Below are 27,846 nucleotides of genomic sequence, written 5' to 3' on the forward strand. Positions count from 1 at the left end.
GCTTAGAACGCCTTCCGCTCACCTGACGTCGTCGCTAAGATCAAGTAAATTCGTAGCTTTCGCTCTCGTTTGCGGTTTTGTTTTCCACCTACTTACATTGAATTATAGGATTCCTGAGATGTAGTTCCCTGTGAGGGGCGGCACGTAATCTTATTAAAACTCGCTACTTCTTTTTTGCTTGTCTTTCGCTAGTCCATCAAAAAGTAGCTAACTTCAGAGAGTTTGTCGGATGGAGAGATGCGAAACTCGCGGTTGGGGCATCTGATCACGATCCCTAGAGTCATCGACGAAGGGGGGGAAATAGATGTGGATGAAGCACGAGGGTGCACAGCATCTCATTAACTGATGGTTGGCTTGTTCTCTTGCTTCTGTGTGTTCCGCCAAGCGCTCCTGTGCCTAATTAATCTCCGGGATATCAGAGACACATCCCAGGGCACATGCATCCCCTGGTGTTGAGTCAGAGATTGAAAAGCAGAGAGGGAGAAAACGAGATGGAGGAAGGGAGGGAGTGTGGAGAGAAGACCAAACAGAGGTGAGAAAAAGAGAAGTTAAAGAAGAAGATGCGAGAAGACAGCGAGGGCCAATATGCACAAAAGCCGAGACTTTGACAAAGTGAAAAAGGAAGAGAAAGTGACAAAAGATAAGAGAATAGATAGGTATGGAAAGAGCGAGAGGAAGTGGGGACCAAACGTGTGGCGGCATATTGTGTCGACGCTGCCTTCAGGAAGCTGTGCTCGGATAATTCAATCTGCCGACCATTGACTGCCCCCCATTCTGTCTTCACTCCTAATTAAATCTCTGTTTGATAGCTCAATGCCGCCTCTAATTGTGTTTGAGTTACGTCACCGGCTGCCCGCAGCCCCTTGGATCAAAATCGCAATGCTGTGCTACATTACACCTCAATTAATCGCATCAATTACACATCCATTAACCCGCGGCAACCTACTCATACTGCAGTCACAGACAGATGTGCCAAGAAAACCTGAAGAGCTAATGAAATTCCGAGCTATGAGAGACTGCAAATTGCCCCACCGATTGAATTGCAACACAAGTCGAACAAAGTAATTCTGACATTCTTTATTATTCTACGCCTCATTCAACAGACCCGCGGTGCTTTTCAAAGTAAAACAACAACAATAAAAAGAATGCTTTTCCTGTCTCTCGCAGAGCTAGCAAAAGAGCTTCTGAAACGTCCATTGTTGTGTGGCCACAAATGCACAGAGAGATGCGACGGAACACGTGGACCGTAACGCTGAGTTCGACTGTTGACAATAACGCTGCGGTCACGCTTCCGTCGCATCCGTGTTTGTCTTAATGTGGCGAAGTGCTTGTATGTCCTGAAGGGTAATGGGCCTCTTCACCTTGCTGCCTGGATGGAGGGCACTTTGCACGCTTTGAGAGTTGATGAAGTGTAAATCGACAGGGTGCCGGTTGTCACGGTTACAACGGCCGCTGACAGAGTGACAGATCGGGCTGACCTTCGGCGGCGACCAGGAGCGCGGAGCGGGACCGTTCCAGTGCCAGCCTTGTACGCTTACCTGGAGCAAAATGCACATTTGCATCAGGGGTTAGAGGAACAGCCACCGGGACCTCAGGGCAGGACAGGAAGTGCCATGATAACTTCGCTCTCTGTTGGCAGGATAAAGCAGAAGTGACCGTTTCCCCAAGGGTACACTGCTGATATGAGAGAGAGGATTTCTTGAAAACATATCTTAAAGAGCCATGGGGTTGTCCAGGAATGTTGTCCACTTATTTTAAGCTTCTGTGATGAGAGGAGCAGGATTGGCTAACGTGCTTAAGCGCGGCCGCCAGAGGATTAACTGGAAAGGAACACGGCCCCTACCGTGCTGGAATCAGGAAAGGAAATGAAGAGCAAGTGTTCAGTCCGACTCCCAAAAGTACGATTGCATGCCAGCGTGGTGCAGAGAAAACTCAGAGGGTTTATGGATCCTGGCTGGTGCCTGTGGCCTTTGTCTCACAGCTATTTAAATTCTGTGTGTTTGCTGCAGCAGCCCAAGTGGATCGTCGCCATCCGAGGTCGCCTGTCAGGATAGTGCTTCTTTTTTGTCTTTAAGGTGGCAAGCAGGTTGACGACACTAGAAAATGATGGTGTTCGGCCCTAAAGTGAACATTAAACGCCCCCTGACTCTGGCCAGCTCAGCTTACATGCTGCAGGGCTCATCCACCGCAGTGGAACCTCCCCTAGGTTCTCCATCTGGACCAGCACCCACCCACACAAACCTCAACAGTGCAAAACATGCCATGGGTTGGCATGGCGGGTTCACGTCTCTTCCCACCTTTTTTCCGAACACAAAAATTCCCTTTCCTCTGCTTTTATCTAACTCGCTTTCTTCCGCCTCTAAACTGCAGGGATTCTGATGAGAAATGGCACCTGCGTTATGGCTCATTAAGGCTGAGTTAAGCATCATCCTGACCTGGGGTTTCTTGCTCTCTGTGGGTATGCACTCCTACGGCCCTTGCCCGCCCACTCTGAGCAGGATTTTAGCGAGCGAGAAACGGATCTGCTTAACCCTGCTTGAGCCCCGGCAGATCAAAGCCCGGCGCTCAGACACTGAAGGGGCCACAGGCGCTGACTGACATTCTCATTACAATATGGAGATCGTTCTCATCACCGAGAAGCTTCCTGTTTGAGGACAATGTCAGACCTCTGCAAACTAGTCTGTGCACTGCCTCCATTTCATGCTAACATAACCTTTCGTCTGACATAATAGGAACCCATGGGAGTGAAATTTCCACTGCTCAGCGTACTATGCCGCAGAGAACTCGTTCATTTAAACATTTTTTTTTTCTTATAGCTGAAGCAATATAGACACTGCAACCCTTAAAAGATCTCCCAGACCGTGGTAGTTAGCGGATAAGACAAACAGCATGCGTTTCCTCAAAGGCAGTTTAAAATGTCTGTCTTAGTTCTGCCTTACTCATATAAAAAATGTGCAGTTGTTTCTTTTTCAGAGGATGTTTCTTTTTTAAAGGAGACGTCATGAAGGTCTCAGTTATAGTTCCTGTAAAAGACAACTGGGGAAATAAAAATAGACTCAAGTGAACACAAGACAACAAACACTAATAACAGAACAAAGTATAGGTTTGATATTCTGTGCTTAACAAATTTATTAGCGTTGAACTAATGTTATCCATAATTGTAAGAATTTACTGTTTCACAAAGCAGAAAACAATCAGTAAAGTAACTTTTTTTAGATGCCCACCTACAGGTATTTAGAAAATTAAGTTTGAATGGTTGAATGTTAAGCTTGATTAATTTGATTGACTTTTGAAGTTGAATTTGACGCTTCAACTTTGGTTATAAAAACATGAAATATGCAATACATTAGTTTTTTCAGCTTGTTATTTGCCTAATAAATTGTTTCATCTATTTTGGATTTATAATATATTTTTATTGGTTTTGATATTATACATATACAATTATTTAAAATCGTGGTTCATGTTTAAAATGAAGAATGAAGCAATTCTTGAGATCTTTCGAAAATGCCTTGTGTCTTCACCACAAAATCTGAAAAGCAGGGGTCTCTATTTCCTCTCCATTGAAATTACCTTCCCATCCGGGAGAAATGATTGAGATGAGGTCATTTTTATTTTCTGGCTGAGACAGTCGAGATGAGACTTTATAAGATGCTGGCAAAAATAAATAAACAAACCAAACCGACACACATATGCCCAACCATCTATCACATCATCGTGGGGGGATTCTGCTTTCAGCCAATCGATGTGGAGTCTGATTTGGCACCTGAGGTCTCTAATGGTGCTATGTTTATTGTGCGGCATCGCTAAGTGGATGTGCCCCTCTGCTGGCTGTGCTGAATGGGAGTGCATTTACGGGAGGATAAAATAACTACGGCAGTACGGCTGGCAAATCTGTGCACTCATGGTGGGGTGAGGGGATTGGGCATCTATATTTGCTCACAGAGAGATTGTTTTCAACAGCCTGTTACCCGATGGCAATGATGTGGAGAGTTGTACCGAGCTTAATTACGGTGATAACGGTCCAGCTCCTGCAGATTGAGTAGATTTGTGATGCGGCATAACTTTTGAGTGCATGTTTATAATCATGTTTGTGTGTTTTGTGTATTTTTGGTGGCGCATATTATGGAGCCCCCTAGTGGAGAGGCTCAATTAAAAGCCTTCTAAGGGAAACTGAACCCAAAATGTAAAACCGTTCATAATTGAATCTCCTTCGTGGAATTTCAAACCTGTATGGCTTACAATCTTCAGCAGAACAAGGAAGAATATATTTTGAAGAATGTTGGTAACCAAACAACACTGACCCACATTGACTTCAATTGAAAGATCACAAAATTGACATTTCTCAAAATATCTCTGTGTTACACAGAAGAAAGAGCCATGTACGGGTTGGTGAATAAACGATGACATCATTTTTATGTGTACCGTCCCTTTAAATCAGAGTGCAGAAAAAAGTGCAATGTTTGACTCGAGAGTCAACAGCTTCCAGTCTCCCTGAAAAGGAGCTCCAGGCCTCACTGCATTATTGCCTCAATTAATACACACTTTAATTGGCCTTTCGCAAACACGGTGACAATCAGATCTATGTCACCTACAGAGAATGCCTCAGCGCGATCGATACGTGCCATCATCTGCTCCTCGTGAGGAAAATGAAAGCACTTTGTCTCCCGGCTGAAGGCGCACACATGCAGGGCTTTGTGTTTGTCTGCGAGTCTGTATAATCCGGCTGTTTTAGAAACACCGAGGATGAATGGATTCTTCAGCACACTATAGCTCATTCTGTCAGGTTTGCGGCCAGAGCGGCTGCATCTTAAACTTATCTTCAGAACCTTCCCTCACTTACCTCTTCAGGCGCGTGAAAGTCACTCCTTCTGTTGTGACTGCAGATGTTTCTTGTTTTTGCCTTTCAACATCAGCAACGGACAAATTGTTCCTCAAATGGTCTTTTATATTTTACAAAGCCGAATTTGATTTGTCAAATTGTGTTCGTCTCTAATGGGTCTAATGGGCTCTTTGGTCTTCATCTCGGCCTCATTCTCTCAGGATGAAGTTATTTAGTCTGTAAAACGTGTTGCTGGATCAACGTTCTTTGTTGGTAGTGGATCAACAATCGTATTAAACAATCACAGCTCATCTGAGGCATTGCCTGGGGGTGCATACGTATATGAAACAACCCCCAAAGACAGAAGCAATAATAGCCCTGAACATCATGTGAAGAGCGCCGTGTCTTGTCAAAACTGAATCGTTCCCATTATTATCAATAAAGCTGTCTAAATCGAGGCCTTTCAGCTGATAGGTGTCCCGTTTCTGTTTTTGACATGCGGAGCCAGCCCGACTCTGAAATAAAACGATTTTACCTGTGCGTGTGTGACTATATTTTTGTTATGATTTTTTTTCGTGAATTTAAATAACTTAAATCAGGCCATTACATCGAAACAAGCCTGTGGTTTTCTGTTCTATGACCTTCTCATTTAAAATCACTTGTAGCTGTATCAACAATGTGTCAAATCATTTCACTATTCTCAGACAACCTATTCGAAGAACATTTCTTTGAGAGTAGATCTCTGTTAAAAAATTGAAGTTTTTTCTATTTGCTGTTGCCTCAAGCTCACAGCTGAGATGTTCTTTCATCTTCGGAGCATTCAGCGTAGGCGAGCTCAAGCCACCTTGGTGAAACACGTCTGGCATTGGTTGTTTCCAGTGTAGACGTGGCTATACAAATCTCTTTCATGAGCATTAACTAACACAGGTGTTTTCTCAGAGGTGGCAACAGATCTGTGAGTGTGCGGTGAGGTTGTCGGTAAAACATTCATTTTTTCTAAAGTGTCCGCCAAAACGGCCCAATAGGGAAACCAGGGTGTGTATATAGAGCATCTCTTTTGCCTCCATTTGCTGTTATACATTGACCCCGATGAAAAAGAACTGATTCAAGTGTGCTACTAACCTTACTTTTATTCACTTGTTCTCAGAAACATACTTAAAATTACCCTACAATATACTGATGTGTGTGTAGTATATAGAGTGCTTGGATATGTCGTATATTTGGCCTAAACTTATATAGATATATGTAACAGTATAATTATTATTATTTCAAGTTTACTTGGCGTTTAGTTGTTTAGTAGCACATTAGATACTTTTTACATACTGTTTAAATCCTACATGTTTAAGTTTATATAATAACAAGTCAGGTAGTATTCAGTACAGATATAATGCAATGTATAGGTATAAATATATATAGTGGACACATAGTATAACTAAAATAGTAGTATAAAGAAACCTATTTTCAAGTGTTTACATGCATAGTGATAAACCGGCAGAAATCCTTGTTTATATGGAAGTTTGAGACTTGCCGGGTTTCTCGCGTGCAGTAACGTCATTGTCGATAGTCTGTTCAGTAATTAAAAATGCAGCGGGAAAACAGCCACAAGGTGTGTTTTTATATCTCTTCTCATGTTCGCAGTACCTGCATATGCAACAATAGTTCTTCATTTTGACATTTCTACATCAACTGCATGATTCAAGAACAGACTTTTACTACTGCGCTTTCAGACAAGCGCACATAAACAAAACTGGGAGAAAACCGGTAAAGGCGTTTACATGCAGCGCGAAATCAGAGTAATGGGCAAAAAACTACCTCTGCCGATAGGTTTTTGTTTAAAACGTTTTTGACCTTTCCCGATAAAGAAAACCGTTTTACTCGTTTACATGACCTTATATATATCAGTTTATTAAGCATAATCGGAGTAAGACCGTGCATGTAAACACGCTCAATGTAAATGAGAATTGTTGCTGTTTGTTGAATCAGTGTGAATTAGCCTTAATCCCATTTTTTACTTCTTTGTTAGACCTACGGCGTTGACTATGCAGACCAATATGTAACCTACGCCGTAGTCTTGCGTAGCCAACATTCATATCCGAGGTCTGGGAACTTTGGCTTTCGCTTTATTTGGTTGTATTTAAGGCTGCCCAAGAGGCCTTGTGACTGACAGATAAAGCAACTAATCACGTTTCGTTTCACGACTGCGCCATGTAAATGAGCGTCGAAATGTCCCCGCGATAACAGAATGGTGTGTGTTCACGAACGTTTCAAAAGTTTACAAAAATGTTTAGGAGTTCATGCCGTGAACCTTTTAAGAATTCAGCATTTAATCGATCGTGATGAATGTTTATTGTAACCGATATAAACACAACAGCTTTTTTCATCCATCAGACGGCTTTGTGTTGTTTCCAAGCAGAACGTTAAAGACAGCAATACACAAGTCTCCTGGAAATCCAATCAAATTAAACCAATCAGATGACGACTTTGAACATGCTGAAGTGTTTCCAGAGAAGTGTACCATTCAGCCAACGGTCTATGGGCGTAATGTCTGAGGCTGAGACTACCTACTTCATATCCTACGTCGTAGCCTGACGTGAAACTCTCCCAAAATTTAACAACGTTTCAATTCGTGTCAATACTTTGAAGTGTTCTTTCATAGAACAAGAATGAAGTTTTGAATTTAAAAACGATTTCCTATAAGTTCAATTGTATTATGGATATGTATGAATGAAAAACAAAATTGTGTATTAAAATGTGTGGGCCAAATTAGTCCCAATGGCACAATGTACTTTGATATTGGTATAGTTACTAAATAAAGTATACATAATAAGATGAGTCCAAAATTTACTTATATTTACTTCACACTATAGAGCCTCGCCTTACAAAAAATATGCAAAACACAGGAAAAAAGTCACATAAGAAGACGCAGCCCTGATTGGCCGATTATCCTGAGGGAGGTGTAATGTCCGCCTGTCATGTCTGCGATGTGTGAAACCGATGAAAAAGGACGGAATGATTACACAGTAAACATCTCAAGCACTCAGACATCACCACTTGCGGTCACATCTGAATCAAGATTACCTTGAAGTAGCTCGAGACACGATTTGATCTGCGAATGAGCCAGAAAGTACTCAGCTCAGTTAAATTAAAGGTGCTCTTTTGTGCCTGTGACGGTACTTCACCAGCTGTGTTTACTGAGTGCTGTGAATGTAGAAAAGTTTCTGTAGTTGAATGTTGAAGAATGCAACTGTGATGTGATAGGGCTCAGATTTCCACAACAGAATTATTGTGATCAAAACAGTTTACAATAATGATTTAATAGCACTATTTACTAAACATAAAAAATATTGCCTTATTGATTATCTGTAACATTTTGTATGTGCTTTATTTGGTCAGTCTATCACAGTTAATAACTCCACAGTTATTGTAAACGTTGATTTATACCGTTTCATTAGACCGACCCCCAGTTAACCTCCGGTATGTGTTTGGCTAGTGTTTAATAATATAACTATTTATATTTTATTTATATTCATATGATTTGTATTATTACTTTACATAATAATTGTATTGAATAAACAATGTGTTGAGTTTTCTTGTATGTTCATTTTATTAAATAAACAATTTGTTGAATGGGTCCTGTATTTGGTCGCATTTAAAGAAACTGTATGGTACATGGTTGTGCTTGAGTTCAAAATATCGGAGAGACAAAATGTACAAAGTAACGGTTCTTCTCGGTTTCTTTAGATTGTCATCAGAAATAATCCACAGGCACTTTATTGTTTGTGAATGTGCACCAGAAGTGAAGTTGGGGTCTCAAAAGTGCGCAGGCGCTGTAATGTTTGTGTATGTTGTTAAGATGAAACATCTATATTGAAATACCTAAAAATAAAATGATTGATACACTTCTGCTATACCGTAATGCTATTCTAGACATTGAAATTTGTGATGGTAGTCCTCTTCATTCCTTTTCCTCTAATCTTTTTGTATTATTATTTATTAAGGGGCTTTGAATAAAAACGTCTGCTAAATGTAAATGTCAGTGTAACACCGGTCTTAAGACACTAAAGCCTAAGCCAACATCAGATTGGTCGATAGCAATGAAGCATGTTGATCCAGGAACATGTCCTACTTTGTTGAATCATGTTAAGCCTCTCTCTCTCTCTCTCTCTCTCCCTCTTCAGATGATGTTCCACCCTACTTCAAGATGGAGCCAATGGCAACCCAAGTCCACCTGGAAGGGAACCGGTTGGTTCTCACCTGCATGGCTGAGGGCAGTTGGCCCCTGGAGTTCAAATGGCTTTACAACGGCACCGAGCTGACACGTTTCTCCTTAGAGTACAGGTGAGAATTGCCGGCCGCTGCAGCATGTCCAGACATCTCAATCACCATCACAAACACAGCATTAAGCACAGTACCGATTGAAACACGTTTCTCATTCGACGCTATTTGAACGACGTCTCGTGTCTTTTATAGCGGGACGGAGGATTGTAAATCCTCTCAAGATGTGGGGCCTCATTCCCAGCGCGGCCATGAAATTGCACTCGTATTGCCTCCGAGCCCGCGTTAAATGAGCATGAGATGTATTTCCTGTCGCCCGTGTTTTGTCTTATGTATTTTACATAAGTGTTGTAGCCCTGGTGGAGGCAGAGCGGAATTAAGCATCAAAAAAAGAGCAGGTAGTCGCGGTCCTTGTGAATTATTTTCAATAGCTGCGAGTGCTTTGCAATATTTATATTTAGAAAGGCAGGTTTTTTCTCTTGGTTTATGGTAAGCAGGGTGGGCTTCATGACCTCTGCCTGCCGACCACAGAACTCAAGAAAAAGTCTTTCATATCTGCATGTGCATTTAAAAGCATTCTAATGGCTAAATGGGTGCTGTTTGACTTACCTGATGTGTTTACTCCAGGTAAGGGTCAAGGTAGACATGTTTTTGTTCGTTGTCAGAGATTCTTATTTTCTACACTTTTTCTGCATGTCTGTCAGGAAAATCGCAGCAGTTTTTATGCGGTTCACAACGCATCTCAAAAAGCTCCCTGGTGACACAAACTTCCCAGCAGTCTCCTGTCTTTCAGCCACTGAAATGTGTGTGTTTGTGGCTTTCCTTTTCCACCGAGCGGGGACCAGCTCTCTTCTTTTGTATTCCTCACATCAAAGAATGAGCTTGAATCCACTTCAGTAGGTCATGCTAAACCTTTGACTAGTAATGCTCGACCTAAGGAGCTTGAGGTGAAGAAATGAAGCAGTTGTGACTGGTAAAGTAACGCATTGCTGCCCACATGCTTTACTTGCTCTTTATCACTCCATTTAACTAATAGGTCTCGCCACAGGCTTGCGACTGAGGCGATGTGCGTAGGTGTGTGACACATGCATGCTTAACGGTTTATGATGGTGGGCTGTTTCTGTTACGTTGCAGATATTTTTTTCAATGGCTGCGATCAAAGGCAATTAGGAACTAGAATACTAAATAGTAGTAGTAGCCTATTTATTCTAAACATTCAACCGTTTGATTTTAATCGTGTATATTCCGCTTTTAATATAAAACATTAATAGTAACAATGTTTGAACAATGATTGAAATGTTTGGCACTACATAGGAATTTACATTTCACAAAATAATAAGCTTGTTCTGGCATGCAACCTAAACAGTATACAGTGGTAACAAAAGATATTGTTTGTTTGTGTCACAGTAGCCTATAAAATTAATATTAACCCCTATAACAATACATGTTCACAATATTTTCTCTCTCTTTTGCTCCTTTTCATTGTAAGTTTTATGGACTCTCCCGTGTTCTGGTCTGTACTCTGACAGCATACAGCCCTGTATGATTAATTAAGGACCGATAAATAGCTTTTTTAAATCAGGGGACATTAATTTGAATCAGTGCTTTGAGCTATCCGCAAGCTATTTCACTGCGAGAAGAATGTTAGGAAAATGCAATATGGTTGATGGCATTACAATTTTCTTTATCCAGGTATGTGATGCCCTCGCTGGACCGCTCCCATGCGGGCTTCTACCGGTGTATCGTGAGGAACAGAGTGGGGGCTTTGATGCAGAGAAGTACACAAGTCCAGGTCGCCTGTAAGTGTCACATCCCGACAAAAACAACCGATAAAACACCTGATGTTCATCTTTCAACTTATTTTCTTACTAACATTAAAGGTTGACTCGATTCGGGGGGCAGAATCCGATATTCTTCATTGCCCTTATAAAGTTCACATGTTAACTTCTGTCATTAAATTGACATCTCAGTATATAATACATAATTAAAACATTTTTGGGGGGGACGTTACCCTTTACCCCCCCAGATCCAAAACCTTTTTGTCTTGTTATGTTGTATTATTTGAGTGTGAGAAGCTCGGGCCAAAGTGATATCTGTGCCAAAGTGATACATCTCTGACATGTTCTTTTCTTTCCCACCTTCAATATCAATAGGACTCATACTGTTAGAAGTCAAATTATTCAATTTCCTTATGAAAATATTTTTTTCAAGCCTAGTTAAAATTTTCGTGGATAACAGAATAAGCGCAGTAATGTTTCTCTGGGAAATTATTGTAAATCACCACTTAATACACTGACGTTTTACTTTTTATAAGTACAAATACATTTTGATGCTGAATATGACTTGACTAGTCAAAACCCAGTATGAGCGAGAAAACTACTTCTTACGTCTTCACAAGATTGTAGAACGAGGTCACATTTTCCTTGTTCTTGTTTTGTCCTTTTTCTTCCTGTTTTGTACTTCCTTTCTCTCTCCTAGACATGGAAGGCTTTGTGGATGGAGAACGATCTCAGGTGGTGTCCCAGGGGGAGGCGGCATTGATCTTTCCCCCACAGATCCACAGCTTTCCCCGGCCCGGGATCACATGGTTCAGAGACGGCCGCAAGATCCCCCCCAGCAGTCGCATGTAAGCCCCTCTTGACTCGTGCTCTTTTCTCAACTTAATGGCTCCCTTTATCACACAAGAGCTATTATACACAACAATACAGATAAAGAATACAATGTTATATTATAATTACCCCAGAAGTTCCTGTCAGAGCGAGTTTGATCTCCCAGACTCGCATTGATAAAGTCCGCTATAATAAGAACCCCTGTTGACTTTAGACTAAATGTGATTGAAAGCAAGAGAGGAAGCCGCCAACACGGGAGCCAATTAGACAAAATGGACAAAAGGCCTTTATTGATGACCTTGGATGATTGGCAGGCTTTACGGGCGAGCGCACACCGAGTTGCCGCGTGCGTGCCGGCTGCGCGGTATGTGTGTTTACCCTCGGTTCGTGTTAGAAAGGTCTTAGTAATCGCCTGAGATCAATTTACTCCGTCCGCCTGCAGGAGCCTCGACCAAAACAGTCTGTGTGTTTAATGATCTATAATTCATGCTGATCATCCAGAGTGTGACATCTGACGTGAGGGCTTTAGACACTTACGGGGGGGCGAGGGGATCGTGTCTTCCGTCCCACTGACTGGAGAACACTCAGACCGTGTTTTTTTAGCCCGGGTACATGCGGGAAATCCCATATGAGACCCCAGGCGTTGAGGCGGGGGTTATATAAACATCTGAGGTTTCCAGCGGTGAGGCTCGGCCCTCGAATTCTCTCTCTCTATCTCTCTCCGTGCCTCTCAGGCGGCTGTAATGGTCGTATATGATGGTGAGAGGACCTGACACCGTACGATTTGTTTGCCGCTTGTTTGTTGCTCCGTCGTTGCATTGATATTCCGCTGCGTGTTGGGTCGGGTCGCTCTGAAAGCCCTCAGTCTAATTGCGCTGGAGTCGGTGTAATCTGGGCTGATCAGCCCTGTGCTGACAGATACACAGGCTCTAATCTCACTGCACTCCAAGTGTCGACTCTCATTTAACCACTCGCACTCACGCATGACCTGCATCGCAGCTCCGGCAATCGTAAAACGCTTATCCACTCGAGTCCTCGATGCAAATAGCATAACCATCCCGGCCCGCTGGCCGTGCAGGATTTTCCTCATGTTGTAAATTGTTTATCGACATAATGCCAGTTGTTGTTTTTCCTAGTTTCTGTCCTCTCTTTCAATCCTCAGAGCTCTCACTCTGGACAACACGCTGGTCATTCTCTCTGCGGTTGCCCCTGACGCGGGCCGTTACTACGCTCAGGCCGTCAATGACAAGAACGGGGAGAACAAGACCAGTCAGCCCGTCGTCCTCACCGTGGAAAGTGAGTTCTGGATAAAGTGTCCATGTGGAATCTGTCTAAACTGAGGCGGTTTGATTTCAATTTCAACAGAAATGTTTTAATAGTTTTAGTAGCGATAGTTACATAATATACTTAATGAATTTTTATAATTAATCAAACCTTAAGTTTAAAGGAACTTAATAAAGTATTTTAGTTTTATTACTGTTTTATTGTTATTTTGAATTAGCTTTTATATGCTTAGTTTACATAGTAAATTTAGTTTTTCATAGTTAAAATTTTTCTTACATTTTTTATGTATTATTTTTATTTAAGTTCTAGTTCAATCTGTGTTTCCACCTACTACCGCAACATTTCTCACTTTTGTTTGGGCTTTATTCGATTTGATTTCAATTTCAACAGAGATGTTTAAATCATTTTAGTTTTTGTAGCAATAGTTACACAGTACACTTAATGAAATATTATGTTTCTTAAATACAATATTATTATGCTAATTTTTGTTTGTCCTAGTTTTATTAGAATTTTCTATGTGTTTTTCTCATTTGATCATTTATTGTTTAAAAATCGTATGTTAATTTTTTAACGTTTCATTAATTTTTATTTCATTATTTTTATTTCATTTTAATTACAGTTTAATTTATTTCCAGTTAATCATTTTAGTTTATTGTTACGGCAACATTCATGTTTGAGCTATATTTTATTTAAAATTGAATGTCAACAAAACTTTTGTATATCAATATGAATTGTATGTCTTTGAAGCATACATATTGGTAAAAATATGCGTTGTGTTATCATAGGTTTACAATGCAGCACCCCATTTAATATGAAAGATTTAAGATGCTAAGTTTCCTCCTAGACTTAAAAAAGACTCTATTTTTAACTTTTAACTTTATGGAAAGTCTTACTGAAACAGGTTAAAAACGAGAAGGAATAGCCGTGTGCTGGACTCGACCTCTCATCGCACCACCCCTCAGTTACAATGGCGTGCCATTAAGAGTATATAATCCCAAACCATCTCTTTGGTTTCTTTTTACTGGATGACCGCTGCATCCAACAGGTGACCTCTTCACAAAAACATCTCCATCTCCCCCTAGTGGTTCCCACCAAATGCACTGCACAGAATGGGGCCCCGGCTCAACTCAAGTGTTTCAAGAATCAATATTCCCCGACTCACTGCGCAGTAGATTGCGAGTACATGGCATGCAGTGAAGCCTCATGGAGCTGTGTGTGATAGCGGTGCTCCTGCGGTGCCACAATGACAGAGTGATTAAGCACCCTCATAAACACAGCCCCTGTCTTTAATAAAGCCCACAAAAACAGATTTATGAAAAAGAGAGTATAAACACCGGCCATAACTCATATTCAAGGGTCCGAGCAAATAACGTGGAATCAGATCAGGATGGAGGCAAAGAGAGAGATCACTGATTGAGGGCAGAGAATCAATGGGCAGCTAAAGGTTTCCTGGTGCTGGCGAATGATTGCGTGCCATTTAATCACGTCGCCGGTGTCTTTCAATCAGACTCCATTCTGCGCCGCAGCACATTAGTGGAAGTATTACAGTGCACTTACAGGACGAGAGGGCGCCCACAATTACATATATAATACTAGTAAGCACGTAATGGCGAGGGTTGTGCGAAGGAGAAGAACAAGTGCTCAGAGCTTAAAGAGTATCTTTGCGTCTGATTTCTTTCTGACTTCACCTCCACCTACACTCTCGCTTTTCTGCTTCTGTTCTCTGAGGAACGTTTTATTGCTCAGGGGCTGTGCTTTTAAAAGGTTTTCTGCTTTCTGGCTTCATAGGCACCCTGTGACTCTACAAAAAGGCCCTGGTGGAGTTAGATGGATGGATGTGGATCCTGGGGCCCGAGCTGGCCACTGAGAACATCCTCACATGTGGTTTACATACGGTTAATGTAGTGTAGCCGGCATAATTTCATCTCCGAAGAGTTTTTTGAGAAACTTATGAAATGTCTGGACTTTGATGGCAGACTTTGGTGGAGTGGAAGATCTGAGCGCAGTTTGTTTATATTTTGAGGACTTTTCTCCGAGAACTTTTCTATTAAAGTCTAATTGAGATACTTGTGAGATTACAGGAGTCTTTCTCGCGGGACGAATCTAATAAGCAGACAACTTAAGCCAAGGTCTTAATTTTCTCTCTTTTTAAAGCTAGAGTAAAACTCGGTTCCCAAACGAATTTAACTGGCATAATCTGATTTATTTCTGGGTGAAAAAATCTGTCTACAAGGACAAACGGTATTTTATACATCATGAATTGATTGGTTGTTGCACATAGTTCAAATGACATACTCTTGTATATTTGAAGATAAATATCATATGCTCACCCTCATGTTATTCCAAACCTGCAGGACTTACTTTCTTCTGCAAAACACAAAATAAGAGGTTTTGGAAAACATTGGTAACCGAACAACATTGGCTCCCATCATTAAGACACAAAACCACTGAGACATTTCTCACAATATCTTATTTTGTGTTCCATGGAAAACCGTGTTTTGAATGACACGAGATTGATACAGTGACAAAATCTTGATATTTGAGCAAACGTTCCCTTTATACGCTCTTTAAAAACAAAGGTGCTTTGCGATGCCATAGGAGAACCTTTGGTTGTCTTAATGGTTCCATAAAGAACCTTTAACATCTGAAGAACCTGTTTCACAAGGGGTTCTTTGTGGCGAAATAAAGGTTCTTCAGATTGTTTAAAAGTAAGAAAGACATGGTTCTTTAAAGCACCTTAGACTGGATGGTTCTTTGTGGAACCAAAAATGGCTCTTCTTTGTCATCGCTGTAAAGAACCTTTTAAGCCTTTTAGTATTGTATCATCATGTAAACTTGTGAACTCTTTAATTTCATAGCTAGAAGAAACAATTGAATAATACAAGTTTTTTTATCTGTTGGTCTTTCTCTTCAGATGTGGGTGGTCCAGCTGACCCCATCGCTCCTACGATCATAATCCCGCCGAAGAACACCAGCGTGATGGTTGGCACGTTTGAGGTCACGCTGGAATGTGTAGCCAATGCGAGGTGTGTGTGTGAGCACTGGAAATGACCTCTATCAAACTATTAAAACTCCATTCTGTTTATTTGCTTCCCTGGGGCAACTACTATCTCTCGTTCCCTGCCTGTGTTTATCCGTATTTCTCCCCTTCTGTCTCCAGGCCTCTCATTAAACTTGGTATTACATGGCGGAAAAATGGCGTTCTGGTAAACCGAGGCCTCAGGGACTTTAGCCGTCGTCTAACAATCAGCGGTCCATTGGTCAGTGACAGCGGATACTACGAATGTGAAGCTTCTCTCCGAAGCAGCAGTGCCCCCTCTGTCACCGCTGGGGCATATCTGCACGTGCTGGGTAAGAATAAAAATGCTCTGACGGACCGAATGATTCTTTTCAAAGCCCCTTTTTAAATTTTACATTCATATTGTGCATGTGCCAGAAAGTGTTAACTTGCTTGCATAATTTTCTCATTTACATCCTGGAAGTCTTCCTTTAAATGTTTTTAATCAAACACCACAAAGCAAAGCAAAGGCTCATTTATAAGTCAATACTTTGTGGATAGTCCCATTACAACCTTGAGTCGTCTTCATTCTCTTTAACCTTTGTGCCTTTAGATTATGGCATATTTTTTCGCCCATCATTCCATGCAAATATACTCCGGCTCTACCGAAATCGAATGAAGAGAGTCTGCAATTTTACACTGGTATGCTACATTTTCAATTGGATCCAAGGCTCTGGCTGGGTCATTCCAGAATATTAACCCTCTTTTTTGAAGCCAGTCCTTCATTGCTGTCTGCTTTGGCTTATTATCCTGTTAAAAAACCAAAACGAGTCTTTGAGCTAAACCTAGATATCTGGCTTACTCAAAGAGGTTTTTCAAGGATTTGCGTGTTTTCGGGTCTATTCGTGCTGCACTTGACGCCAGTATGCTCTCCAGCTTCTCCTGGTTGAAATTATCATTAAGTGTGATGATTGAAACGGTATCGCCTTGGTGTATTTGGTTTGTGCTAAACACTTGCTTTGCTTTCCTCAAATAACGCAATTTTAGATTAATGTCCTCCAGCAAACTATGGATATACACTGTTTAATATAATATACAGTATATATATTTGCCATCCTCCGAAACCTCATCAGTCTGGCCACACTCAGAGGCGAAGCGCTGTATAGATTCATGATGTCCGGACAGATTCTGCTCGCTCTTCATCTCTTAGTTGCAGCTGGTCTCTTTCGCTCTTCTTGTTCAGTAGCTAAATTTGTTTGGACAGCTTGATGTTGGAACTGTCTGGGCTGTGCCATGTTTATTCAGTTTTGTTATGATGGACAACATTCCAAAGAAGCTTGCCAGTCTTTTATATAAACTTCTCCAGGTGTTTTCCACTTCATAACTTCACTGCGGAGTTGTAAGCAGAACGGCTGATCTAAGCTGTTTTTTGTACAGTCAAAATAATGAGTACGGATAGACTCAAAGAGTGTTTAACGTGATGTCGCTGGGAAATGAAAATCTGGATCCAGGACCATCACTTACATTTATAGTGATTGTGACAAATTGGCATTTTTGTGGATGACATGCAGTGCAATATACAGCATGTGCAAAAACATAAACACACGGGACAGGCACAAGATTTGCAGCAGCGCCTATATTACTGGTTTCACACGCTGTATTATTCAGTTTACAGCAAAACACACATATAATGAAAAGACAGATCTTTATATGCAACCCTGAAATACCTTCAAAGTGTAATGACTGCTTCTGAAATGTATTTTATATCTTGAAAAACACTCGAACTGAATAAGTGTTGTTAAAAAATATGTTACCAACATGTTTATATAATAACCATGACATCAAATTCATTGCACATTTTGTTTACTAGAGACCCACCAATATATCTGCCAATAATTGATATCTGTCAATAAAAGCTATTTTCAAATTACACATTGGCCAATAGTTTAAAAACAGCAGATCAGGACCAATACCAGTTTGATGTTCAATATCAATAGTCATTATATTAATGAATTAATAGACATGCACCCCTACAAAATGTATCTGCCGATACCGATAGCTGATTATTCATGTGTGAAATTAATATTTCTTAACTTTGAGAAATATTCCTTTAATCTTCAGATTCGGTATTTCCGATATCACACGGAAATTTAGTATCGGTGCATGTCTAGTTCCAAGCTTCCACTCATTTAAAATGAGGCTGCTATTTAAACAACTGTCTATTCATATCACATTTTAAGTGAAACATACATTTACAGTTTTCATTTCAGTCTCCAGGCTCACAGAATCTCAGACGTCAATATTTTAATAGATTATAAAGAATGAATGGTCTGGTCCTCTGTTAAATTATTGTAGAGATAAAAGTTAGGATTTGGTAGCTTTACAGCACGTCATCCTTCCAAAGTCTCATAATCGAATTTAGAGATAATGAGCATTTAAGTTTTCATCCATTAATTTGAATATAATTCCAATCTTTTACACTACATTACTCCGTCAACAATATAGACATCAAGGTTATGGATACAGCATGTTCTTTACGTTATGAAGTACTGTGTGATTTTTGTGAAAATGTAGAAAACAGTAAATCGCCCAAAAATGACTGAGACAGACAGGGTCACCTATTAGCTTTTTGTCTTTGGCATCTAATAGAGCATTTGTACCTGAAAGCAGTCGTGCATGATGTCAGACTTAAAGGGATAGTTCACCTAAAAATGTCATAATTTAGTCACCTTCGAATCCAAATCTGTGTCAATTTCTTTGTTCTGATGAACACAGAGGAAGATATTTGGAAGAATGCTTATAACCAGACAGATTTTGCACCCCCATTTACTACCTTAGTTTGAAAAAATACAATGGAAGTCAAAAGTGCCCCAGTGTCCTACATTCTTCAAAATGATTTTTCCTACTATGAGAGTTAATGGGGGGCAAGATCTGTTTGGTTATAAGCATTCTTCCAAATATCTTTCCCTGTGTTCATCACAACAAAGAAATGTATTCAGATTTGGGACAACTTGAAGTTGAGTAAACGATGACAGGATTTTCATTTTGGGGTTTACCAAGCGGAGTAAAATGACTTCTACAGCTGCAGCATGTGTGAACACTCTCTGTAGGCCTTGTTTGCACATTCCAGCGATCTTGATTTAGAAACGTCTCTGGTTCAATGACTCAACTGAACTCTGTGCAGAACATCCTCAGTTTGTAAAGGAACCCGACAGACACATAACGGCTGAGATGGAGAAGGTGGTAGACATCCCATGCCAAGCCCGCGGTGAGTCTGTGTGTGTGCGGTGTGTACGCTGTGTGTGTGGATGTGTTAGATAACACTCCTCCTCTGATCCCCCCGCAGGTGTTCCTCAGCCAGATATGGTGTGGTATAAGGACGCTGTACCCATAAGCCCCGTGAAGACACCTCGGTACAGGGTCCTGGTGGGCGGCAGCCTGCAGATAAACGGACTGCTCCCCGACGATACCGGAATGTTCCAGTGTTTCGCGCGCAACTTAGCGGGAGAGATCCAGACGAACACGTACCTCGCTGTCACCAGTACGTCAAAGGACCATCTGGGCCTGTCAATAACTCCCTCTTCATTTATTCCTCTTCTCCACTCCATTCATCATCTTGCTTATCTCCTGTCAGATTTATCATTTTATAAACCCCACGACTTTTCAGCAGCTCCTACAAAGAGAGAAAGAGGAGAGAGATTGAAAAGAGAGATTATATAAAGTTAAGAAGTGGGAGATGGAAAGAATAATGGATTTTTTTCTCAGAGCTGGACAGGTCTGGTAGTCATCCAATATTTATTTAATTCGACTTTCTTAGACAGCTCGAAAAAAGAAATAGTTGATGATTTGGTTGTGTAAGGGAGACGGGGATCTCATTTTGGGTGGGATTGAGCTGAATGTCCAAGTCGTGCGGTCAAACACAACCCGCTGGTGCTAGCTCCCGGAGAGCTTCATGCTGTTTTAATAACCAACATTATGGTTAAACAAAACCGAGCGCATGGAATTGACTCATTTCACACCCCAGAGGCCTTTAAATTACATAGCCGTCTGAACCGAACACAAAGAAAAAAACTGTGCTGCTTATTTTAATTAAAAGAATTTGCGGTTAATGGTGTAGATGTGTGCAGTGAAAATAAATCTTGCAAATGAAGATGATTTGAAATGTTATATTTTTGCGCCAGATGAGTAAAGAAGTAGATAATAAAGAGAATGTGGCTTTAGTAGTCGGTGTATTGCTCGGTTTATTTCCATATCAGTGAACATGAGCTAATGACTGGCCTACGGTGCACAGTGCTGTATTTTTAATTTGAGTTAGTCACTTAATCATTGCATTGCACTGATGGGAGCAAAACCTTGTATTATGGAATCTACATTTAGCCTAAGTCAGGGCATGAATTGTTAATTTGCAATAATGTGTTAATTTGTTTATGGAGTTATTTATTTTAATAACAATTACACTGACAGTTCTTCTAATAATGATTTAGTGGAGTCCGGGAAACAATCTAGAAAATGTACTTCTTACCTTTAATGTTTGCCTTGAGGGTCTCAAACAAACTTAAAGAGTCTGTTGTGTTGTAGTCAGTAATAATCTATGTTTATTTAATTTGCCGAGTAAGAAGGAATATGTATTACATTCCTTATTAAACAAACAAGAACATCACAAAATTATCAGACAGCTTTAGACATTTTTAGTGCATTTAACATTGCAGTACATAAAAAACATTTAAATATCCAGTGAATAAAATTGAGCAGCCTCTAGTGGTGAGTTTGCGAATTGCAACCAATGGCTCACTCCATCCCTCCCTTTTGAAGCACTACGGCGTCTAACACATGACTTAGATCACGTCAGGTTTTCGCGTTTTGCCGAAGGAGATAACGTATTTATGAAATCTGTCTGTAGAGCAGTTTATCCTTTTAGGGCTACTGTAGAAATGGCGATGGGACCATTTAAGGGGACTTGCGGTGTATGTAAATAGAAATATCTCATTCTAAGGTAATAAAACATAACTCTTCATTATATAATGTCTTTATTCACCTCTGAAGACATAGTTATATATAGTATATTGCATTTCTGTCATTAGATCCTCCAAAAAATGACACACTGGACCTTTAAAAGGAACCCAGGGTATAGAGAGATGTATGGCTTAATACGTTGTAATAGCCTTTCACTACCAGCGTTTGTTGTTAGAAACACATCACATTTTTGATAAAAAAAATAAGTGTAATAATACTCATTTTGACCTGAGGAGGCCACCATGTTGTTTTTCGATGATGTAAAATGGTTTCACGCACAGGCAGCCAAACCGAACACGGACACACCAATCAGTTCTTCAGTAAATAAAAGGTGCTGTAGGATAAAATGTACTGTATATAAAAATAATGCAAAAATAATGAAGAAAGAAATTAAAGAGTCTATTTGATGTATTTTCATACATTTGAATATTGTTGGTCAGACACAATACAAACATGCATATTAAAAACCAAAATCATTGCGAATTTAATATATATATATATGTTTTAGCCATTAAAAAATGCATTTTATCCAGATTTTGACTTTGTGATGATGATTTACATCATTAGCCTATTGTCTTCTCTCTCTCGGTCATAGGCTGACGGGGGCTAACATTCATGTGTGCTCTAAAACAGAATAAATAACCAAACCGCAAGCATCTTATAATTTTATTCTTATTAGTATATTCTCATAATGTATAAAGTATACGATAATGAATGATGATGTCTTAAATACGGTAGTTTAAAGCTATGATTTAATACATGTTTACCTTGAACAGACGCATACTGAACGCATTCTTCTTTTATGGCAGGCACATACCACCAACTACTGTCTCTGTGTATTTATATATCTGATCTAATGTTTGACGTTTTTTTATTTCACATTTATAAAGTCAACGCTATTGTTAATATACTAAGCCACACATCTCTCCATACCTAAGGTTCCTTTTAAATTCTGTTTGATGAATTTTATCAACCCTCCCCCTGTGAAACTACTCAAAAACTAGTATATTTAGTATACTAAGTAAGCTTATGACCAAATTAATAGACAAAAAATATATGCAAATGATGTGTACTTTATATGTAATATAGTAATCAATAAAATTGTAATTGTGAGAATTTAACATAAAATCATACTAGTCTAATCTATACTAGTATTTGATATTTGGGATCTGATTTTGCAATCCAGTTAATTAAATGAACTCATTTTCCATTCAGTACTTGTGCCAAGGTCTGTCTTACCAGCCGTCCTCTCTATCGCAGGTATCGCACCCAACATCACGGCCGGCCCATCTGACAGCGCTGTGATTGATGGCATGTCCATCATTTTACACTGTGAGACCTCAGGAGCCCCACGACCTGCAATCACATGGCAGAAAGGTCAGTCTCTAAACAGTCATCTCTGTTAAAGGAGGATATTCATCAAAGTGTCTCGTGGACATATGAACGTTAATGTAACCGTGGGGGCTTTGGGATGTCACCTAAAACAAGTGTCCAATCAGCGGTCTTCCGACAAGTTTGGGGACCATCATGTCTATTTGATATCTGTTCTAATTTTTCTCTTCCTCCCTCTTGCCGTCGCCTTTCAGCTGATCGGGTTCTGGCTAGCGGCTCCGTCCAGCTGCCACGTTTCACTTTGTTGGAGTCGGGCAGCCTCCTGATAAGCCCATCGCACCTGTCTGATGCCGGAACCTACACCTGTATGGCCAGTAACTCACGTGGGATTGACGAGGCTTCGGCTGATCTGGTGGTGTGGGGTAGGTCGACTATAGCCAGATTTTTGTATAAAGCCTAGATAAATATACAACTTGTTCTGACCAACCAGACCTCACCAGTAAGCAGGTGTCAAATTGACATGTAACCAGATTTAGCTTTTTAAAGGAACAGTTCACAAAAAAACATCATTTATTCATCCTCAAGTTGTACGAAATCAATATACATTTATTTGTTTTGATGAACACAAAGGAAGATATTTGGAAGATGTTTTGGCCCCCGTTGACTACAATAGGAAAAAAAAATCTTTATATATTTCTTTGTTCTGACATTTTGAAGAATGCACTTTTGACTACCATCGTCATTTTTTCAACTATGGTTGCTAAGAACCATTTAGTTACTGACATTCTTCCAAATATCTTTCTCCATGATTATCGCAACAAAGATATGTATACACATTTGGCGCAACCTGGGGTGAAAAAATTATTACAGAATTTTCATTTTGGGGTGAACTGTCCCTTTAAAAGACATATACACACAGTCTCGGCAATGTGACAACCCACGTTTACATTTATTACCTGTTTGTTTTTTCCCCAAACTGAAGTCACTGAAAAGGAGCAAAACATGTGTAAAACATTCTCATGTATCAAACATGGTCTAGTACATATTGTGGATGCTGAAAAAAGCCCTGGATAATTGTTACAAATCCCCTAAGTTCCACTCGAAAACCCAGAAAGCTCACATCCTGAAATAAAAATGCAAGAATGTGTTTTTAGTTTTAAACCCTTCAGCTGTGCCATGCTTTTCGAGCACGTTCACACGATTTTCTGATTGGCTGTGCTTATATCCCTCAGCTTAGATGTTACAAAAGCTTTTGCCCTTTTCTGTGCAATGTGCATCAGACGCTCTATAAACAATTTGCGAGTGTGGTGTCTAAGTACATTGCTCGCACAAATTGGAGAGAAAATCAATGTCGGTCGAATGCAGTACAATACTGTGATTTATCTGTGTCCAGCTCGGACCCGAATCACCAATCCACCTCAGGACCAGAGCGTGATCAAGGGCACCAAAGCGGCCATGACCTGTGGGGTGACCCATGACCCCAGCGTCTCAGTCAAGTAAGATCTCTTCCCGTGTCTACAGCTCTTTCATGCTCTCTCTCTTTCAGTCGCCCCCCGTCTTGATCAACTCCAGCCCGCTCTTTCACTTCCCGTCCTGCGTTTATTATATCCAGTCTCATAAGACTTGATTTAACTGTCACCTGCTGGGCTGCTGTTATTTATTTGATCAGGGAAAAACAGATGAATATGTAAACAGAGCAATAACTTAGATGGAGACTTTAATTAAACGGGAGACAGCCGAGATTAAATGGGGAAACGAATGCAGCTGCAATTAAGAAGTGTGGGCGTGGATTTGGGAGTGCGTCGCCTCGTCGCTGTTGTGCACGCGTGTTCATTAAGTAAATAAGTTTGCCATGCATTGTCGCTGTGTACTCTTTGTGAACACGCATAAGTAAATAAGCCTCTTGCATTAACAGGCACGTCTGGGAGAAAGGAGGATCAGTTATTGACGTGAAGTCAAGCCCTCGGTTGCGTCTCGATGGGAACGGCAGCCTGCACATCACCCAGACCTGGTCGGGGGACATCGGGACCTACACCTGTAAGGTCACCTCTGTGGGAGGCAACGATTCCCGCAACGCTCACCTGCGAGTCCGGTACGTGACAGCGGCAACGTTTTCCCGGCCAATTATTTACTTACCGTGTCCTTTGCTTCATAGATTTGCATTCCGCTCTCGCTTTTCACTGGCTCTTGGGCATAATTTTTTATTGAAGCAGCGGGCTTTGTTTCTCTATTGGGATTTTAAAAATTGAAGTAATAGGCTTTTGGGAACGCACGGTGAATGGTAAACAAACATCCAAACATTGCACTCCCTCTGCTCTTCCTCTTTTATCAATGGTGCATTGTTTCAAGTACAAAAGAGCATTGTATTCCATTGCCATAACAAATAATGCTAAATTGGTAATGCCAAAGCCGTTGAGACAACATTTATATATAACAAGGTGAGACAATAAACATACAAACTCTCTCGACGACAGTTTACTTTTTGAAACTGTTTGGATTACTAAATAGTTTAGCAAAGAAAGTCAAATAATCACAGAAATAAACAAAAATGTTAACAATTTATAAACATTCAATATTTGTATGAAAATATGAACAAATACTTTCTGTTTTTAGGCAATTGCCTCATTCTCCCGAGAACCTCATCGCCACCCTCAGCAGCTCTGAGAGAAGGACCATCAACCTGACGTGGGCTCAGGCCTTTGACGGGAACAGTCCGCTCATCCGCTACATCCTGGAGGTGTCAGAGAACAGTGAGTGTGCTGACTCCTGTATGTGACATTGCTCCTTCCTATGCTGTTCTTCTTTAAAATCCGGCCGCAACATCTTCGTTTGTGACAGATGCTCCCTGGACCATCCTTATGGCGAACATCGATCCGGAAGCCGCCAGCGTGATTGTCGCGGGTCTCATCCCCGCACGTTCTTACCAGTTCCGTCTGTGTGCCGTCAATGATGTGGGGAAGGGCCAGTTTAGCAGGGAAACAGCACGGTGAGCGAGAGTATCATGATGAAATGAACACATCTTCTACAACAGTTAGTTCTACTCTTGATTTGATTGGCTGAGTGACCGAGTGGTGTTTTAAATGAAATCACTTTTTCCTAAATTCTATGTTTTCTGTTTTAATTTTTCTGAATTTTGAGTTTAATAGTTAAAGACAGCTTCAGAAAAAATAGGAGACCACTCTGGAATTATCACACTATCATTTGTGTTTAACTAGTACAACATTTCTCCCAAATACAGAATAAAATAACGCTTTTTTCATCATTTTTATTTATTTGGAGAAAATTGAAATCTGACAAATTGGTCAAAATAGCCACAAAAGATGCAATGTTTGCAGTTCTTGAGACTGAAAAGTAAAAAAAGTCTATATTCATGTTTAAATAACATATTAACAACAATATTTTAAGATCATTTAAAAAATGAATACGTGATGGAATAAGCCTTATTTTTTACAACTTTTAAGCGACTTAATGCGTGAATTCTTTGTCTTTTACATTGCTGTTGGGTGACTTTTTGTGATTCTGGAAGGTTTTTTCTGTTAAAATTCCACAGACACTAGACTGAATTGCAATGATACGTGCAGAAATGCAGATTAAAGGCAAAACGGGAGTGCTCTTTTAAATTATTTTTCTAGCTTTTGCATGGCTGTATATTGGCCCACATGAAAAAAAGCTAAAATATTTAAAGGAATATTGAATATTTCACCCAAAAAAAGACTATGGTCAAGTCAATGGGGACAATTTTTGGGTGAACTATTTCTTTAATAGTATTTGTTATTATAAACTGTAAGAAACTTCCTGAATACTTTAGTGTTTTTGAACCTTAGAAAATATTAAAGTATTACCAGCACACTAATAATTTGTTTATAAAGTTGATCGATTTACTGAAGCTAATACTACAGAATACTATAGTATGGTTGTATATCTTAATTTCTTCAATTCACTTTTATTTTGGCAGGTTGTCTTGAAGACCTTTAAATGTCAGTGTGATAGTTTGATCATAGTGGAAAAAGCAGATGACATATTTACACAGTAGATCCGGTCATCACTACTTTCTAAATTAATATATTCAAATCCGCAGAAATTCTTTGTCATTCGTCCTAAAACCGTAAATTCAGTTTTTATGTCATTATTATGTATATAGTCAGGCCATACAAAAGTGCTGATATTCAGTATAACAGCACTGGGATTTCCTCTGCTGTATCTCTGCGGCTGTCTGTGTTTGTGCCGTTAGAGAGAAAAATGTATAAGCAGTCTAAACATAAGTGTGTATGGAGAGAGGAGGTGAGTTGTGTGACTTTGCCTGGAGCGAGCGAGTCACAGTACGTCAGAGTGTATTTAATGTTTAAAGCAGCACTGTCTCAGTAATTGTTTCCCTCATTAAAAGCGTTTATCAAAAAGAAAGGAATGGAGCGTTTAAACAATATGTTTCATGCTTACATGAATTGAAGACTTCAGTCTTATCAGCAGACTGTGTTATTGTACAAAACACATGCGAGGTCATTGGTGTTGCCATGTCGAGATCACATGATATTTGGAAGAATGCCTGTAACCAAACAGTTCTTGGCCACCCTAACTCACATAGTAGGAAAATATCTTCTAAATAGATATCTTCTAAATATCTTCTTTTGTGTTCAACAGAACAAATACATTTATAAAGCAATTTCCTACGATGGTAGTCAATGGTGGCCAAGCATTCTTCCAAATATCTTTCTCTGTGTTCATCCTAACACAGAAATGGAGATTTGGAACTGTTTCTTTAAATCCTCTGAATATTTTCATGTGGAATACATTTTTGCAACGGTAACTCTTTTGTGTGTTGCTGCATTCATGCTGCTATTTATAATGCATCCCGTCCGTCTGCGATTTATACATTTGACATTTTATGCATTTGGCCCATGCTTTTATCCTGAGCGGCATAATGTATGTCTTTCATCACTTTGTGTGACCCCTGAGATTATCCCATGACCTTTGCTTTGCTATAACAATGCCCTACCAACTGAGCTTCAGAAACTAATATTTTTTTAAATAAATGTCAATTTATATCAGCAAGAAACCTGTTTCTTAATTGCTAGCGGTAACATGCTGGAACACAGCAGTACAAGCTCCTACAGGACATCAAGGTATTGGGTTAAAATAGCTGTCAGTGTAAATAGCACCAACACGGATTAATACGAAAAAGAGCTTTAATGGCTCACATCACGCCCGGTTAGGAAACATGTGAGCTTCAGGACTTCATACAGACAGAATGAGGGTTGACAAAGTGCTCTGTTTCTCCAGAGATTGAACACGTATCAGGGAAATAAAGAGCATGGCAGAAGTGTCCGTGAGAATCACACTTAAGCATTGAAGAATGCTCACAAAGGCCGGCGAAAGCGCGGAGGCTTTTGTGTGTTACAGCCTCGCAGCCCCCACGAGGGTTTCGGTGCATTATTGTTCTGAATCTGCGGCTGCACACCGCAGTCAAACTGAACACAGAGAGATTATATCGGCTTTTATGCGACTTCTCCCTACTCTGC

At 40.2% G+C, this 27,846-nt stretch overlaps 1 protein-coding gene across 1 annotated transcript in view; it reads left to right on the forward strand.

The window, feature by feature from the left end:
* sdk2a (sidekick cell adhesion molecule 2a) overlaps nt 1-27,846 on the forward strand; it is a 124,689-nt gene that overhangs the window by 60,030 nt on the left and 36,813 nt on the right. Inside the window, exons 2-15 of the mRNA XM_056752717.1 lie at nt 8,998-9,157; nt 10,787-10,893; nt 11,573-11,720; nt 12,866-12,999; nt 15,902-16,013; nt 16,148-16,338; nt 19,170-19,253; nt 19,332-19,526; nt 22,259-22,375; nt 22,585-22,752; nt 23,724-23,826; nt 24,246-24,422; nt 24,944-25,080; nt 25,169-25,316. Of these exons, the coding sequence (XP_056608695.1) occupies nt 8,998-9,157; nt 10,787-10,893; nt 11,573-11,720; nt 12,866-12,999; nt 15,902-16,013; nt 16,148-16,338; nt 19,170-19,253; nt 19,332-19,526; nt 22,259-22,375; nt 22,585-22,752; nt 23,724-23,826; nt 24,246-24,422; nt 24,944-25,080; nt 25,169-25,316 (1,981 nt within the window). The remainder of the gene's footprint in view (nt 1-8,997; nt 9,158-10,786; nt 10,894-11,572; nt 11,721-12,865; nt 13,000-15,901; nt 16,014-16,147; nt 16,339-19,169; nt 19,254-19,331; nt 19,527-22,258; nt 22,376-22,584; nt 22,753-23,723; nt 23,827-24,245; nt 24,423-24,943; nt 25,081-25,168; nt 25,317-27,846) is intronic.

This window comes from Triplophysa dalaica, chromosome 7 (genome assembly GCF_015846415.1).
Source record: "Triplophysa dalaica isolate WHDGS20190420 chromosome 7, ASM1584641v1, whole genome shotgun sequence".
Classification (NCBI taxonomy): Eukaryota; Metazoa; Chordata; class Actinopteri; order Cypriniformes; family Nemacheilidae; genus Triplophysa; species Triplophysa dalaica.